A 17,486-nucleotide genomic window follows, 5' to 3' on the forward strand; every position below is an offset into this window, starting at 1 on the left:
TAATGGAATGTTTGTTGTGTCTCCTGGCAGAAAAACTCCCTCCTCTGGAACCAAAACTTCTAAGCCAGCAGAGTGCAAAGTCAAGGGTACAGGAAGCAAAAATTTTCCTAGTGGGTCACCAGGGGAGATAGTGAGTGGAATCATTCCCACTTCTACCCCTTGATTCTTGGACCCATGAATCCTGGCTATAGGAGAAACTGTACCACATATTGGACGCTGATTCAAAGCATATACTGCCTTCTGGAGGACCCTGTCCCAGCCCTCCAGGCTATTGCCACCTAATTGGCACTGTAACTGTGTCTTTAAGAGGCCATTCCATACCTACTGCTATCCTTAGTGGTCATCCCATGGTCCTGACATCTTCAAAAAAGCTGGGGTCCCCACTGAAACTGAGGCTGCACCCTCACCAATGGCCTCTTCTGGCCTCTTGGGATGCAATGCCTCAGATTCTCTCCATAACCCTTTCAACTCCAGGATCCTCACTGCAACTGAGGCTGCATTTCACCAATGGCTTTTCCTGGCTTCTCAGGGTGCCAAGTCTCAGCTGCTCTCTATGACCCCTTCATGCTTTCAACACCAGAACCATGCAGGAAGACTCCTATACATTACCAAGTCCTGCTTCCAGCTTGAGATGGAGGCTCAGGTTCTCTGTGTGCTGACCCTGAGGAAATACCTCCCAAAAGACTTCACCACAATGATGCTGGTCTCTTGTTATTTACAGCTGATTTTTCAGCCCCAGCTAACCAGCATCAATTGTCCCAGTAAAGCAAAGGTTTTGCTTCAGGTTCTGGTCTCTTAATCACAGCTGATTCTTCAGCCCCAGCCAACCAGAACCCACAGATTCTCAATTCAAAATATCATACAAATAGCCCTGATAGTCTCTGCTTCCCTGTGAAGCTTCACAAGCCAGGCCTCCGTTGTTCACAACTCTTTCAGCATAACTGTTCAAGCTCCACAGCAACAAACTCTAAGTACTCAATGGCTTTTCCAGCCCAAAGTTCCAAATGCTTCCACAATCCTCCTTAAAACACCAAGGTCAGGTCTGTCACAACAATTCCCCACTCTCTGGTACCAATTTCTGTCCTAGTTTGTCTTTTCATTGCTGTGATGAAATACTCTGACCACTACCAACTTGGGGAGGAAAGGGTTTATTTGGCTTACATCTCCCACAGTTCATCAGGGAGCCCAAGGTAGAACTCAGGGCAGGAACCTGGAGTCAGGATCTGGAGCGCAGGCCTTTGAGGAACACTGCTTACTGACCTGCTCCCCTGGCCTCTGCTCAGCCTGCTTTCTTATGCAACACAGGCCCGCCTGCCCAGGGGTGGCACCACCCACAGTGGGCTGGGCCCTCCCACATCACTCAGTAATCAAGAATGTTCCCCATGGACATGGCCACAGGCCAGTCCAATGAAGGAAATGTCCCAACTGAGGCTCCCTCAACCCAGGTGTATCAAGTTGACACTAAAGCTATCCAGCACAGATCCTGATGTAACTGCAGGAGTTAGAAAGATGGAAAGGAACCATGGAGGTAAGGGGAAGGAAAGAACCTGAGAGAGGGGATGGTGGGAGATAGATGCTATCAAAGGGGAAATGAAGAAAATTGAGATATTCAACTGGGAAGCAAGGAGGGAAGGACATACAAGGAACCATGGGGAGAAAGAAGGAGTTCAAGAGAGGGGGGATAATAGGAGTCAGGTATTACCAAGGGGAAAATGGGGTACTTTAACTGGGGAGAGAAAAGGGATGTTAGGAAAGACAGATGAGAGATAAATAAAGCTTAGGTCATGTGAAAAACCAGAGGAAAATGTATTAACTCAAAAACCTACTGAAAAATATGCATACAGTATCTGAACGTGAGTGCGTGTCTATACCTGAAAGCTGTATAACAAGAAACACAGTGAGAAACCTCCTTTCAAGTTGTTGGTCAGGGTAGTCCAAGAGACTCCCAAAATAACACAGGCTGTTGCCGCAGCCCGTGCTTACCTCTCAGAACTTGAAGGTAAGACCCTATGGCTGAAGACAGGACAGACTTCGATCACAAGACTTGGAGCGATGGAGCTGGAACTGACCTGGAAGCCTCCTCCCTGAAGACTAGTTCTCATAGTTCTGGAGGATACTATGCAAGCTGCTAAGGGAGAACATCAATCGATTGTCCACCCCAGCTTTATAGCACAACATACTGTAGTGATGCAGTAGTGGCACTTTCATCTTGAGAATGATCAGCAGCTATCTAATTGGACTTAAAGCCCTCTCAATGGGCGGGAACTCATGTGTGGCACTGTAAACATAGCCAAATACACATGGTTAGAGAGGTTATAGGTCCTAAAGAAAACCCTACATCTGTCATATCCCTAAACAAATGCAATTTCTTTATGTATGCTAAATATGGATCCTTATATTTACAGACAAGTATATCATTCACCACTCATCAAAGAACCTTCTTTTTGCAACGGATGGAGTCTATTACAGAGTTCCATAACTGGTCACACACAGAGAATAAGTTTCTGAGAGATGGACAGCCCTAAGTGACACATCTACAATGGAACCTCTACACCTGTCTTGTGTAACATAGCAGGGGGCGGGGTAGAGAGAATACCAATGCATCTCTCAGCTCTCACCAGAGAAGCTTCCCCGTGCAACAGAGTACGATGCACACAGAAAGCCACAACTGGCCAAAGTGTAGAGAATAAGAGACTGCAGAGAGAGTGTCCCTGGACAGGACTTCTGTATTAAACCTCACCCACCTATGGCTCAGGAACCATTACAGAAGAGGGGGCAGAAATAAGAGCCAGGGTTGGTACATGATCATAAAGAAATAGAGTCTTCCAAGCCTCTGGGAACTTATTCATATGAATTTACATCAATGGGGTCAGTGTGCTGGATACCTTTGGTTGTCAACTTGACACATCTGGGTAGAGGGAGCCTCAATTGGGGAATTAACTCCATTGAACTGTATGGAGTTGTGGAATATGGGAATTAACTCCATGGAACTATATCCACGTCTGTGGGGAATTTTCTTGATTAGTGATGTGGGAGGGCCCATCCCACTGTGGGTGGTGCCACCTCTGGGCAGGTGGTCCTGTTATTGTATAAGAAAGAAGGTTGAGCATGGGCCAGGGGAGCAAGTCAGTAAGCAGCATTCCTCCATGGCCTGTGCTTCAGCTCCTGCCCTGACTTCTTATCTTCAGCTCCCTCATGATGAACTGCGACTCAGGAGATGTAAGATAAAATAAACCCTTTCCCCCCCAAAGTTGGTATTGATCAGAGTATTTTGTCACAGTAATTGAGTAGAAACTAAGATGGTCAGCATGCACAAGACCCATGCAAACTCGATCAGACAGAAACCCAGCATAGAACTGGAGAAATGGGCAGCAGGCCTCAACCTTAACTGAAGAACTATTGGCAGCTGGTCACTGCTAAGAGAGAGAGTCCATCTTCTTTAAGGGAGTGACTCTAGATAGGCTGACTAGATCCCAGTGGACCAAGTTGCACTGAGGGACATCTGGGTATACAAAATTGACTTCATAGGCCTTAACATATATGACAGAATGCATGAAATCTGGTGCAGGACAGGGAGGCATGAGGGGTATGGGTGACAGATGGGGTTATGAAGATCATTAAGATGTCTTGTATGAAATGCACAAAAATTCAATAAAAAAATACATTGGGTGGAAAAAGTGTAGGGGGCTTGTAAGAACTAGTTGATACTAGCTTCATGAGAGCGGAAGGTACCAGAAGAGCAGATGGAGATAAAATGGAAGGGAAAAAATTTCAGGGGCAACTTCTGGAGGACTGCGGACTCTGGTTATCTTTCTAGCCCTGCAAGACAGTATTGTTCTTTACTGATTTTCCAGCAAGGGTTCGTTTAGATTTGTCCATGTATCTGTCATTATTTCTATTCTTCACTCTGCATCTCCAGTTTTCCATCTGAGAGCCTTTTCATACTAACCAAAGAATACATTTTAGGGCCCAGTGAAATGGCTCAGCAGATAAAGGGCTTGACACACAAGCCTGGAGACCTGAAATCAATCCCCAGAACCCACGTAAACATGGAAGGAGAGAATTTAATCCACAAGTCTGTCCTCTGACTCCATATGCACACTGTGGCCCATGCACACATACACACATATATGTACTACCACTACAGCTAAATAATAATAATCATAATCATAAAGAATACTTGGGGCTAGAGAGATGACTCAGTAGTTAAGAGTGTTGGTTGTTCTTGCAGAGGGCCCAGGTTCAGTTCTCAGCATCCACATGACTGCTCACAACCCACTGTAACTCCAGTTCCAGGGGATCTGACACCCTCTTCTGGCCTTTGCAGGCACCGCTTGCATATGATGCACATACATACATTCAGGCAAAACACTCATACACATAAAATAAAAATAAATGATAAAAAGAATACTCTTTAATGTTTCCTTAGCATGTGTCTGTTGGTGGTGAATTATCTCCATTTTTATTTGAAGCTTTTTATTTCTCCTTCATTTTTAATGTAGTTTTGCTAGCTAATAGAATTCTGATTTGATGGTTGTTTTTCTTTAGCAAACAAGGGCTATTTTCCAGTGTATCTGACTTCCAGTATCACTGCATAGAGATCAGCTATAAGTTTAAAGTGGTTTTTTTTTTTCGGTCTTTTTGAGACAGGGTCTCCCTATAGCCCCAGCTGGCCTAGAACTCATTATGTAGACCAGGCTGGCCTTGAACTCACAGAGATCCGCCTGCCTCTGCCTCCCAAGTGCTGGGACTAAAGGCGTGCACCACCACGCCCAGCCTAAAGTGTTTTTTAAGGCAATCTTTTTCTACTAACTACCTTCAGAATCTCCTTACGTTTCACTACACGTCTGGGTGAGGATTTCCTTTCATTGATCCTTCTTGGAATTCACCAGGCTTCTGAATTCTGTGAATTGATGTCAAATTAGTTTTTAGACAGATCTAAATTCTTAGACTTGTCTTTCCATATTGCTTCTATTTCTCTCTCTCTCTGCCTCCCTCCCTCCCTCTTCTGCTGTACTAGATAAATGCAGATGAAGACCCCCCATGTTTCTCATCCTTACTGTACTTTTCATTCATTTTTCTCTGGGCTTCGTCCTGCATAATTTCTTCTGACCTGTGGTTACGGTTCCAAAAAAGACATGCTTTTTAATGTGACAGCAGTAGTGGGAAATACTATGGCTGTTTAGCAGGCAGGACCTACTGGGAGGTCAGGTCTACAAAGAGATTGTAAGGGGGCTAGAGAGATGGCTCGATGGTTAAGAGCTTACACCACTCTTGCAGAGGACTCGGGTTCTGTTATTAGCACCCACATTGGGCGACTCATAACTTCTTATAACTCCATCTCCAGGAGATCTGACACCCTCTCTGGACTCCATGGACACCTGCATTCTCATATGCACATACCCACACACAAACACGCATAACTTAAAATAAAAATAAATCTTTTTTAAAGAGAGATTGCTAGGCATGGTAGCACATGCCTTTAAGTTCCAGCACTTGGGAGGCCAGAGGCATGTGAATTTCTGTGAGATCAAAGCCAGCCTGGTCTACAGAGAAAGTTCTAGGTCAGCTGGGGCTACAGGAGACCCTGTCTAAAAAGACCAAATAGGCGGGGGGAGGGGGAAGACTCAAAAAAAAAAAAAAAAAAGAGGGAGAGGGAGGGATTGGGATTGTGAAACCCTGCCAGTCCCATCTCTCTTCCTGGTTTGTGATGTCACCTATCCTACCATATGCTCTTACCATGATGTCCTGCCCTCACCAGAGGCCCAACCACAAACTGAACCCCCAGAACTGTGAACAAGCCTTTCCTTGCTTCATAAGTGCCCTGGGTCAGGTATTTCATTATAATGATAGAAAGCCAACTAATGATCTTCAGTTCATTAACTTTACCTTTGTAACTATCAAATGTTTCCATGACATCTTTAAGTTATTGTATTTTTCAATTCTAGAACTTCTATTGGGTTATCCCCTGAGCCATCTCACCAGCCTCCTTTATTAAGGTTATTTCTAAATGTGCACTCTCTTGTTACAAAGCTTCCTGTGTGATGTCATGGTTTCTCCCTCCTTCATGTCCTCCTTTGAGGACATTTTTTATAGTCCTCATTTTAAGCCAGCATTGCTACCTTCTAAAAATGTCAGATTTCTTAGACCTAAAATCAAACATCTGTTTTAGCTTTATCTTCTTCCTAATGGACTGGAAAGCACTTCTTTTCCTGAAGTTAGTCAGAGGTCCAATTTGTTTTTCCTCTTATCTTGATAGGATGCTTACCACGACACTAGCAAATGCATAGGACCTAGTGGCACCCACGACACTAGCAAATGCATAGGACCTAGTGCTGGTGCCAGCCGGCCAAGACGGACAGTACCTGAAAGGGGGAGTGAGGATTGAAAGAAAAAACAAGAGACAGAAAAGATACTTGGGAGGACTGTCAGTAGAGACTGCAGCCCCAGTTTAATTTCAGCTCTGCCCTTTTATACAGAAGAACTCAATTAGTTTCAACAGCTGTTTTTCCCACCTGTATCTGAGGGTCAAGGAGCGGTCAAATACTTGTTGTGAGCTCCACCATATAAACACATTCCTCCTGATTTGGCAGATTAGGTACTGGTGTGCAAAACACACTCAGTAAACAAGCCTGCCACAGCTTATGTACATAATGAATTAATAACTCCCGACAACCTAGCAGATGCTAGCTTCTAGAAAATCACCTTCATGCAATACTGATGTAGAGCCTGATAAAATATTAAAGGAAAATAGGGATTTTAATCCTTGTTTTCTCTTTCTTCCTGTGTCTATACCAAGTTGTCCACAGGATGTTTTCTTAGACCAGGCTGGCCTTGAACTAACAGAGATCCGCCTGCCTCTGCCTCCCGAGTGCTGGGATTAAAGGTGCGCACCACCACGCCCGGCAGTTGCCCCTTTTTTCATAGATGCTCTCTCTCTCTCCTTTTTTCCTCAAACATTTCTGCAGAAACTTTCAGACGAAGGATTTAAAATATTTTATCTATTATTTTTGTATGTATGACTGTATTGCCTGCATGTGTGTGAGTGCACCCGTATTGTGCATTGCCTGTGGAGGTTAGAGGAGGGCGTTGGATCCCCTGGAGCTGGTGTTAGATGGTTGTCAGCCACCATGTGGGTGCTGGGAATTGAACCTGGGTCTTCTGAAGAGCAGCCAGTGCTCTTAACCACTGAGCCGTCTCTCCAGCCCCCTAGAGAGAGGATTATTTAAACATTTGTTTTCTTTTCTAAATTTATAATAATGTGCCTCATTTTGAGACTTTACTAATAGCCAATCAATATGTAAGTTTCTCTCTCACTGTAACCCAATGCCCAAGGTATAAAACATACATGCTACTTCCCTTTAGGGTCCATATTTTAAGGCTTGAGCATGCTGGACCAGGCTGCAGCCTAAATAAAATACCTGTTTCCTGTACACTCCCAGTGCCCTGCCTAATCTTCCCTACTACAATATCTCATAGAATTATAAGTATTCATTTTCATTTCATTGGTCTGGAATATAATTGATAACTGCCTCTCTGTAACAAAGCACTGGCAACCCCATTTTGACATTAACTGTGTGGCCTAGAAGGTCATTTATAGTCTTTGGACCTCTAGTTCCTAACTCAGACACTAAGTGCTGACCTGACTGAATTTCCTTTCATCCTATCCAGGTCCAAGGTTTATTAAACATCTCTTAATAAGAATCTCAAAAAGGGAATACTGGCTCTGGGCACAACTCAGTGGATAAAGCATTTGCCACACAAGTGTGAGGACCAGCATTCAGATCCCCACAACCCACGTAAAAGCTAGACATGCAAGGCATTCTCCTGTAATCCCAGCACTCAGGAGTCAGAGACAGGATCCCCAGGGGCAGATTAGCCCTATCAGGGAGCTCTGGGTTCAACAAGAGACCCTGCCTCAATAAATAAAGTGAAGAGCAATCAAAGAAGACACCTAATGTCAATTTCAGGCCTCCACACCCACTACACTGGCACACATATGTGCACCCACACATGTGAACATGCATGCACATCACACACATGTATCCCCCCAAAAGAAAAGAAAAAGTGAATACAACATATAATGACTTTGGAGGTTCCTACCCCCAAACACAGCACACCCCAGACTGAGACTCCGCAGGCAGCCTATAAGCTCAACATTCAGCCTTCCTTTCCTCTTGTCAGCTACATGTGGATTTGCAGGACCAACTAGGAGTCTTCTCCTTGAAAGGAAAACCCAGCACCTCCTACATCTACATCGTAGAGGAAAACAAACCAAATAAAAAAGGTGAGTGGTGGGACTGGAGATGGCTCAGTGGTTGGAAGAGCTGACTGCCTTTGCAGAAGACCCGGGTTCAATTCCCAGCACCCACATGACAGCTAACAACCATCTATAACTCCAGTTCCAGGGGATCCAACACCCTCTCTTCTGACCTCCATGGACATTGCACAACACAGGTGCACTTACACACGTGCAGGCAATGCACTCATACACATAAAATAAAAATAATAAAAAAAATTTTTTTAAAGGTGAGTGGGATGGGGGGGTGGGCAGGTGCCTCGGGAGAGCAGTGGATCTCAGAAGCTGGTTTCCCGGGGACCTCTAAGAGCTCAGCCAGAGTTAGATGCTCAGTCTCATCACCAGTAGCTAGCGGCCACAGCTCATTTCCCTCAGTAGGGTTGCTTTCCTCCAGTCGTGGTCTTCCTGGAGATATATTTCTTTAAACTGGTTCTGAGTTGTATCTTCTGTCTTCTGTTTACAGCACAAAAAGCCCACACAGCCTCCCTAGTTGTTTCTCCCGGAGACACAGCTGAATTCGATGTCTATTTCCACTCAAAGAAGATTGGGAGAATGACTGGCTCCATCCACTTGTCTGTGATCAACAACCAATATGAAGAGACCATGATCCACCTTGTGGGAGAAAGCTATGAGGATGACATCACCTTGGATAACATCCACGGGCTGATGGTTTCCACCAGCCTGGAGGGCTCAGATATGTCGGAGGTAATACAGATCACTGAAGAAAGTGCCATGGAAGACTTGGTGGCAGGTAGGAGAAGCAGTAGTGAGGTATTGATACCTGTTGACTCTGGGGTCATAAGTGAGAGAGAAATTTCATTAACAAGTGTAGCATCCTAAGAATTTAAGAGTCTCCTCTTTACCACTATGTTCTCTTCTAGACTAGACTCTGTTTGTTTGTTGTGTGTTTACACAGTGAACACCTACTTAGCACCAAGTGCAAGTTCAGGCACTACACTTAGCCTTGGACTTGCAGATTAATAACTCTCAGCCTGTTGTGTGACACTATTCCTGAGATGTGAACAAATATCTTATTCATCCCAGATAGGGAACCAGAGTCCAACATGGTGAACCAATGTTTTTATTGGGGTTACTTATAGGAGTACAAGTAAGGGGTTACTTACAAGAGCAGGAACAACTCAAGGGCAGGTGCACTGGGGAAACCCCACTCCAGCATGGATGACAGCTCCCAACAGCTAGAACCCTGGAGTGCACTACATAACTTGCAGGCAGCCTGACAGGTCAGACGGTGTCTCTTCCAGGCAGTTCAAGGGTCTGAGCCTCTCTGAGGCAGCTTGGCGGATCTGAGTCTCCTCAGCAACCCTTACTGCTTATGTAATCACTTGCAGAGTCTTAACAAGCCCCCAGCCCTTAGAACCTCCTGGATCTTAAGGCGTTTCCCTGAAGAGTAGAATTTTTCACCTCTCTTTTTTAATATTTTTATTGAGTTTTTATGCATTTTTTTACAATAGTTCTTAATCAAATTTAAACCATGCTCCCACATACCACCCTCCACCAGACCTCATGCATTCTGTCATATATGTTAAGTCCATTTGTACCCAGATGTCCTTTGGTGCTAGCTTATCCACTGGAGTCTAGTCAGTCCTATCTAGAGAAAATACCCTAAGCCTTAAGGAGTTTCCCTCCAGGATATAATATATCAACTAGGAGGAAACTGCTATTCAACAGTGCCTTTATTCAAGAGCTTATAGTTTGATGTTGAAACTCTGGTTCAGCTCTTTAGAGAATAAATGCCTCCTTGTGGTTTTCCTGTCTCTATCTTTTAGCTGGCTTGTGTTGGCATCGAACATTCTATGTATCCTAGGCTTTCTAAGGGAAATGATGAGCTTATTTCATTAGACGGGGAATAGGCTTGTGCCCTCACCCCCACAGCCTGGCTGCTCAGTGAGCAGGCCAGCAATCTACAGCATCAGCATCTCCTGGGAGCTTCTTAGAAATGGGAATTTCGACCCGCCCTGATCTGCTGAATCAGAGTCTGAATTTTAACCACATCCCTGGATGATTGGTATCTCTATTAAAGCTCAAGACCTTGCTTCTCCACAGTCTCTCAATCACCAAAGCTTCCACTTAACAACCATATTCTTAGAGGTTGGAAACATTTTCCTTCATAATTATTAGCAAAAAGCATGTGTTAAGCACTCTAACAGTGTGACTGATGGCTTTAAAGTAAATTGTAAATGCTGTCTTGAAATTTTCCCAGGAACTTAATTACAGTCCTGGAATATATGATTAGGGGTTAAAATCAACACTCTTTTATATAATTGGTGTTTCATTCCCATTTGAAGTCATATGATGACATCTCTCTTGTCAGGGGTCAAACAGGAGCCCACAGTAACCCAAGTTCAGAGATCAGATCTCATACCTATTGTAAAGTTGTCAGATTTAGCAAACCAGAACATAGGAGTTCCAAATAAAATTCAGTTTCAGGTAAACAATGAGAAACTTTTAGTGTAAGTATGCCCCCGAAGTATCGCACGGGACACTGTTTATAATAAAAAATGCTGTTTATCTGTAATTCAAATTTAATTGAGACTCCTACATTCTATCTGGCAATATAACACCTAATTTTATTGTCCGACTAAGCAAATGAAGTCGTTCCACTCTTGAATAAGTGGAAGTAAGAGCCGAGGTGGGTGGGTAGGTGGGTAGATGGAAAAATGGACTCCCCTAGGGAGGGCATATCTTGCTACCCAAGGATCCAGGGTTTTTCACATATAGCCATCCAAGGCGGAAAGGGTTCCATGAGAGTAAGTGAAGTGTGTGTCAGGGTACACCCCCTCTAGGAAGCAGGCTATCCACAGAGGCCGGGGAGCACTCACCAGCCTTCTGCTTCTGACCCTAGCTGCTCTCTTGGATCACATCCAGTTTGGGCACTGCCATATTGGAAGCAGCTATAACGTGAGCTTCACAATCACTAACCACAGCCAAGTCAATGTGATACGGTTCGAGTGGCCCCCTTTAGCTACACTTTCATTCTCCCCACAGGTAAGTGAAATCCATTCACTGAGTTCCAGACTCCCTCAGGCCTAAGCCAACCCCAATATGATTGTCACCCCATTCCTATGGATAGATAGCCTGCATCTCAAACTAGGAAGCAGCCCAGTTACCACTCCATGCTCAGACGTAGTACCTGAGGACACCATTCATATCTCCCTGATCTAAGAGGGGGAGAACAAATACATCATCTAGGCTCAAGTTGAAGACTTCTCTAGAGGCCTAGTTGGATGAATACTGGTCCCAACTTCCTGTCCCAGAATGTAGACTCTATGTCCCTCTATGTGCGTGTTCTTTAGATCATGTCCCTCAAAAGTGATTCACCAGCCGGGCATGGTGGCACATGCCTTTAATCCCAGCACTTGGGAGGCAGAGGCAAGTGGATCTCTGTGACTTTGAGGCCAGCCTGGTCTACAGAGTGAGTTCTAGGCCAGCTGGGGCTGCAGGGAGACCATCTCTCAAAAAGACAAAAAAGGATTCGCCAAGCCAATCATAGTAGTTCATACCTATAATCCGAACACTTAGGAGGCTGAGGCAGGAAGACCCCCACAAGTTCAAGTCAGTCTGAATTACATAATAGGTTTCAGACCAGCCTGGGCCACAATGTGAGACCCTTTCTCGGCGGGGGGGAAGTAGTTTACAAAATGGGGTGCTATGAACAACTGAAATTTAGAAAATATCCCAAGTCACTTCTTCCTCAAAGACTCCCCAGTGCCCTTTGGCATATAAAACCCTAGTTAATTTTGTTTCACCTGGAATTTTCTAACCTCTTCTTTGAGATCTTGGAGTACACATTTTGTGAATTACTGACCAAAGCTCAGCAGGGAACAATGCCCAGCACAATACTGCAGCAGATACTTGCCTCTGACTGGCAGGACGCTGGGACACCCAGATGTCTTCACTACCTCCTGTTCCTTTTACACACAGCCTCTGTCTCCACACAAGCATAGGGCTCTAGAGGGACTGGAGACTTTACTTTTTCCATTTTAAATCTTTGATTGCTATCAGAAATATTTTTGTTTCCTGGAGGGATGTGAAGTTTATCCTAATACTTGACCTCCATTCCAACACCAGCATGGCTCAAGTCCAACCCTGAGTGGTTGTTGTTGTGAACAGACCACACAGTGTAAGCCAAGGCCAGTTCCGAGACCTTGGTTAATTCACTTAATCTTCACAGTAAATGCTACTGTTAATCTACATTTGACCTATGAAGAAAGAGGCACAATATAATCTGTGTGATAGGGTAATCTAATTTGGGGTTGCACCTGTGCTAGCAAATATTCAATGAAGTCAGTTATAAGCTTCATTTAGTTCATCTACATACATGAACACCCATATATACACATATGCGCATGCGCACACACACACACACACACACACACACACACACACACACACATACACGTATTCCTAGAGAAGTTCCAAGCTTTCTTCTCTCTTCACTATTGAAGAGAATGAGGAGAATGTCTTATCTGTCAAAGCATGATAAAACATTATGTAGCTAATCATGCAAATCTGATTCATCCTCCTAAGTGTTGGGATCTCTGGTGTAAGCCACCATGCCTGACTTTATGATGACATTTTTAAGAACCTCTTGTACATATTAAAGTCAATCTACTTATAAGGACTGGGACAATTTTTTTGCCAAGACTTATGGCTCTACCCCTTCTCTAGAATGTCACCCTCAGGCATCAAGAGTCCTTAAGATTGAATTCCCCAAAATACTAATACCAGGCTTTTCTCTAGATGGGCCATCTCCACCCTGGATGCTCAAAGGACGTAGTGGTGACCATGAAGTCAGATGTGCCCATCAACCTGAAGAAGATGGGGGTCAAGTGCAAGCTCTCCAAGATCATATTTCAGCTTCCTACAGACCAGGTCCCTGACTGGGATGACCGCATGCGCACAGTCAAGTGGGTGGATGCACCCCGAAATACACATGGGAATTTGACCACAAAACGGAAGGTAAATGAATTCTCAGGGGACATCAAGCACAAGCCTGACCCAGCCCATCATGCTTGGATGCCCCCCACCCTCCATTTCCATGTCTCATTATCTCTTTCTGTCATGGAAAATAGAGAAGGTTCATATTCTGCTTGACAAACTTCACTTCCGTCCCTGCCATCCTTGCTAACAACACACAGCACCTACCACACATCTGAGTCGGCAGAGTTTAGCTTCAGTCTTGGTAATGAGTTTGGCAAGTCCTCCCTGCCACCTTGTCTTCAAAAATGTCATCCCTAGTCTTTTAGTTGTTTCCTTTTATCCGTCTGGTATCCCCAATTAGATTTGTCAGACTCTTCATTCCATGATGGGGTCTCATCTTTGGCCCACACATACCCCTTTTATTTATTCCTTGGTTAGTATCCTTTTAATAGTATAATTAGCAATGAACCCATATCCAACATGGGAACTAGAACCTGACTACCTGTGTGGTTCTGACCTTTCCATCTCTCTGTCTCCCTCCCAGTGGTAATCTCTATCCTGAGTCACTCCCTTGATTGTTTGTTTGCTTGCTTACCTGAGCAGTCTAAAAGGAATTAGGCTGAGCTGTTGCAGGCTGCTATTGCATATCCATTTCACTGTTATATACAATACAGTCTTTTAATTGCCTTTATTTGAAAATCATTTTGAGTTTTCTATTATGGAGAGTGTTTCTGTGCACCTTGGCATCCATGTTTACATTCTTACGAAGTTAGAGGACATGTGAGAATGTTCAACATTTCCAAGGTGATACCCAGTATTTCCAGCCTCGCTGTACCAATTTCTACATTTAGAACAGAGGAATCCTGTGGATCCACATCTTTTCTGGCACTTGTCCTTCTCAGACATTTTGAGGTTGTTTTGTTTTGTTTTTTGTTGCTTTGGTGGGTGCTGGGGATGGATCTGTGGCCTGTAACTACTAGACAAGACATTTTTTTTTTATTTTCCTCATTTGGAAATTGGGAAATAGTTTCATTATGAGCCTAACTTGCCATTCCCTAATCACTAATGAGGTTCAGTATCTATATTATTATAGTCATGCAAGTTATCTCTTACATGAATTCTTTTTCGTGCCTTTTGCCCATTTTTCAATTATGATGTTTATCATTCATATAAGTTATTTTACTTTCAAGAAACTCTGCTGTTTGTATTATGTCTGCAAGTGTCCTCCCTGAATTTATAGCTTAACTTTTTTACATTCTTTAATTTATGCTTTGATAAACAAAAATATTCTTAATTTTAATATGGCCTGTTATCAATTTCTTTTACATTTTAAAAAATATTTTTATTGGTTATTTGAGAAGTTCTTACAATGTATGTTGATCCTATTCAGACTGCCTCCCCTCTCTCCACCCCTACCTTACTACCCATCCACCTTTGACTTCTATTATTTTTTAAAGGTCTATCAGCTCTATTTTGTGTTCCTCAAATACTTAGGTGTGGGTCCATCCCCTAAAGCCTGATAAACCTACCCAGCTTCACACCCTCAAAGAAAACTGACTCTCCTCCTCTGAGCATTATTTTGCATCTTATTTTTAAAACCCTTCCCTCCCAGAAAAATATTCACCTCTATATGTTTTTTACAAGTCTGATATTTCTCTTTGATATTTAAGCATTTGGCCCATCTGGAAATTTATCTGACATGAAACTAGGATCTAATTTCATATTTTTCATCTAAATAACTAGCCTTGCCAAATCTGTTCAGTCCTTCTGCCCCCTTGTGATCTGATAGGACTCTGCTGTCATATGTCTAGATTCTATGGCTAGGTCTAAATAAATGCCTAGGTCATTTCTGATCTCCATTCTATTCTGTTGTCAGTTTTTCCATCTCTGAGCCAGTTTTACATTACTTTAATTTCTGTAGCTTCATAATCATCCTTGATAACTAGTGAGAAGTCCCTCCTTCACAGTTTTGTTCTGAAATGTTTTGACCACTATAGGGCCTTTGTTTTGAGACAGGATCTCCCTGAAGCCCTAACTGGCCTGGAACTCCCTACATAGACCAGACTGGTCTTGATTTCACAAAGATCCACCTGCCTCTGCCTCCTGAATGATGAGATTAAAGGCATGTGCCACCATGCCCAGCCCAAGGTCTTAAATTTTTTTAATATATAATTTAATAATGCATTTACCAAGTACTATGAAAGTCAGTGATGGAAACTTGGTTGGGATTAGATTGTAGCTATAGGTAAGTTTAGGAAGGATTAACAGTTTCACAATATTAACTTGTCCTTCCTATTAACAAGATTTATCTATTTATTTACATCTTCTCTAAGACCTACTAATATTCAGTTCTTCTGTAGTAATAAGGCTTTTCCACTTTTTTAAAGATTTTTTTGTTTCATTAATGGTCAGTTGCTTAAATGAGCTTTTATTTGTTCTTGCATGTATTTTAAATTATTTTTCTTTTCCCTCCAACTAAATTTTCATGTTTTCTTTTTCAAACATTTGTATTGATTCTCTGAAATTTTCATACAATGTATTTTGATCATCATATTCAGACCCTCTTCCCATCTCCATTCCCCCAGTACCCTCCTCAACTTCCATGTCCTCTATTATTATTTTTCTCCTTTTAAAGGCCTATTGAGTCTAATTTGTGTTCCCCAAATGCTCTTGAGTCTTGGAGTCTGGTCAATCCCTTAGAGTCTGATCAACTTACTCATACAGTCTTAGACTCTTAGACTCTGATCATCACACTCTTAAAGAAAACTGACTCTCCAGCCACTGTCAATTGCCAGGAGATCTTACAGTATTCTACAGTAAAATACTGTATTATGGTATTTTATCTGTTTAGATCTGTAGGGTTATTGGTGATGCTCTCCCCTTTAATTAATAGTTCTGGTTGTTTGCATTTTTTCTTGATTAATCTTACAAAAAATTTTAAGTCCTTTCAGATAAACAATTTTGTTGATCCTCTCCATTTTCTATTTGTTTTCTATTTCATTCACAGCTGTGCTTTTTTTCTTTATGGTTCTTTCCTCCGCCTTCTCTAGAGAGTCCATCTGATGTGGAAACAGAGCCCATGTGGTTCTGATGCTCTCAGGAATTCTTTGTCTGGTCTCTTTCATTTTCATTTGGAGCCTTTGAAGCTTTGCCTGAATCACTTCTCCTGGAACTTGCATTTGAGGGTTAGAGTTCATGTCTGTGGTAGATTAGCTATGCCCCTGTACTCCAGTGAGCAGCTGGCTTTGCATGCTGAGGACACGGTTGCCTTTGTTACAGGTGATAGAGACAGACCCTGAGCCAGCCCACACTGTCCTAGAAGAAAACTACCGAGAACTTCAGATTCAGATCAGTGCCAACGTGGATTTCGCTTCCTATGAGTGCCAAACGCATGACGTGTGCTTCAAGGAAACGCTGGTTTACCAGACCCGGGTGTTTGAGTAAGTCATTGAAAGCCTCTAGACAGACTACTAGGGAAACCGTCATTCACTCACACACTCATCAACAAAGTACTAACACCTGAAGCAGGGACTGACGAATGTGGTCCATGGCCTGTAAAATAAAGCTTTGCATCCAGGCATGGTGGCACATGCCTTTAATCCTAGCACCCAGGAAGCAAAGGCAAGTGGATCTCTGTGAGTCCAAGGCCAGCCTGGTCTACATAGTGAGATCCAGACCAACTGCGGTTACAGGGAGACCCTGTCTCATAAAGACCAAACATTTTTTTAAATTAAGTTTTGCCGGCACATGACCACCATTTGTGTGCCCTCTGAGGCTGCTTCCCCACTACAAAAGCAACTGAGTAGTTGTGGCAGAGGCTGTGGGGCACACAGGGCCAAAACACTATTAGGCCCTTTATAAAAACATTTTTCAACCCCTAACCTAAATCAAGAACTCTTTTTATGAAAGATATCAGTACCACTGAAATTCCCTGATTACTTTATTACTTTTTATTTTATGTGTTAGAGTGTTTTGTCTGAATATATGTAGGTGCCCTACATATATGGGCAATGCCCATAGAAGCCAGAAGAGGGCACTGGATCCCCTGGAACTGGAGTTAGGAATAGTTATGAGCCACCATGTGGGTGCTAGGAACTGAACCTGGGTCCTCTGGAAGAGCAGTAAGCGCCCTTAACCCCTGAGCCATCTCTCTTATTTTTTTTTTTTTAATGTCTGGCCAAACATTTAATTGGCCTATGTCCTGGTTTGTTTCTTCATTGCTGTGACAAAATACTCTGACCAATAC

At 43.2% G+C, this 17,486-nt stretch overlaps 1 protein-coding gene across 1 annotated transcript in view; it reads left to right on the forward strand.

Moving 5' to 3' along the window:
• The window catches only part of Hydin (HYDIN axonemal central pair apparatus protein), a 416,625-nt gene that overhangs the window by 351,539 nt on the left and 47,600 nt on the right, over window positions 1-17,486 (forward strand). The window contains exons 62-66 of the mRNA XM_008834989.1: window positions 8,185-8,287; window positions 8,763-9,050; window positions 11,163-11,305; window positions 13,061-13,279; window positions 16,520-16,680. Of these exons, the coding sequence (XP_008833211.1) occupies window positions 8,185-8,287; window positions 8,763-9,050; window positions 11,163-11,305; window positions 13,061-13,279; window positions 16,520-16,680 (914 nt within the window). The remainder of the gene's footprint in view (window positions 1-8,184; window positions 8,288-8,762; window positions 9,051-11,162; window positions 11,306-13,060; window positions 13,280-16,519; window positions 16,681-17,486) is intronic.

This window comes from Nannospalax galili, unplaced genomic scaffold (genome assembly GCF_000622305.1).
Source record: "Nannospalax galili isolate Female #2095 unplaced genomic scaffold, S.galili_v1.0 scaffold56, whole genome shotgun sequence".
Classification (NCBI taxonomy): Eukaryota; Metazoa; Chordata; class Mammalia; order Rodentia; family Spalacidae; genus Nannospalax; species Nannospalax galili.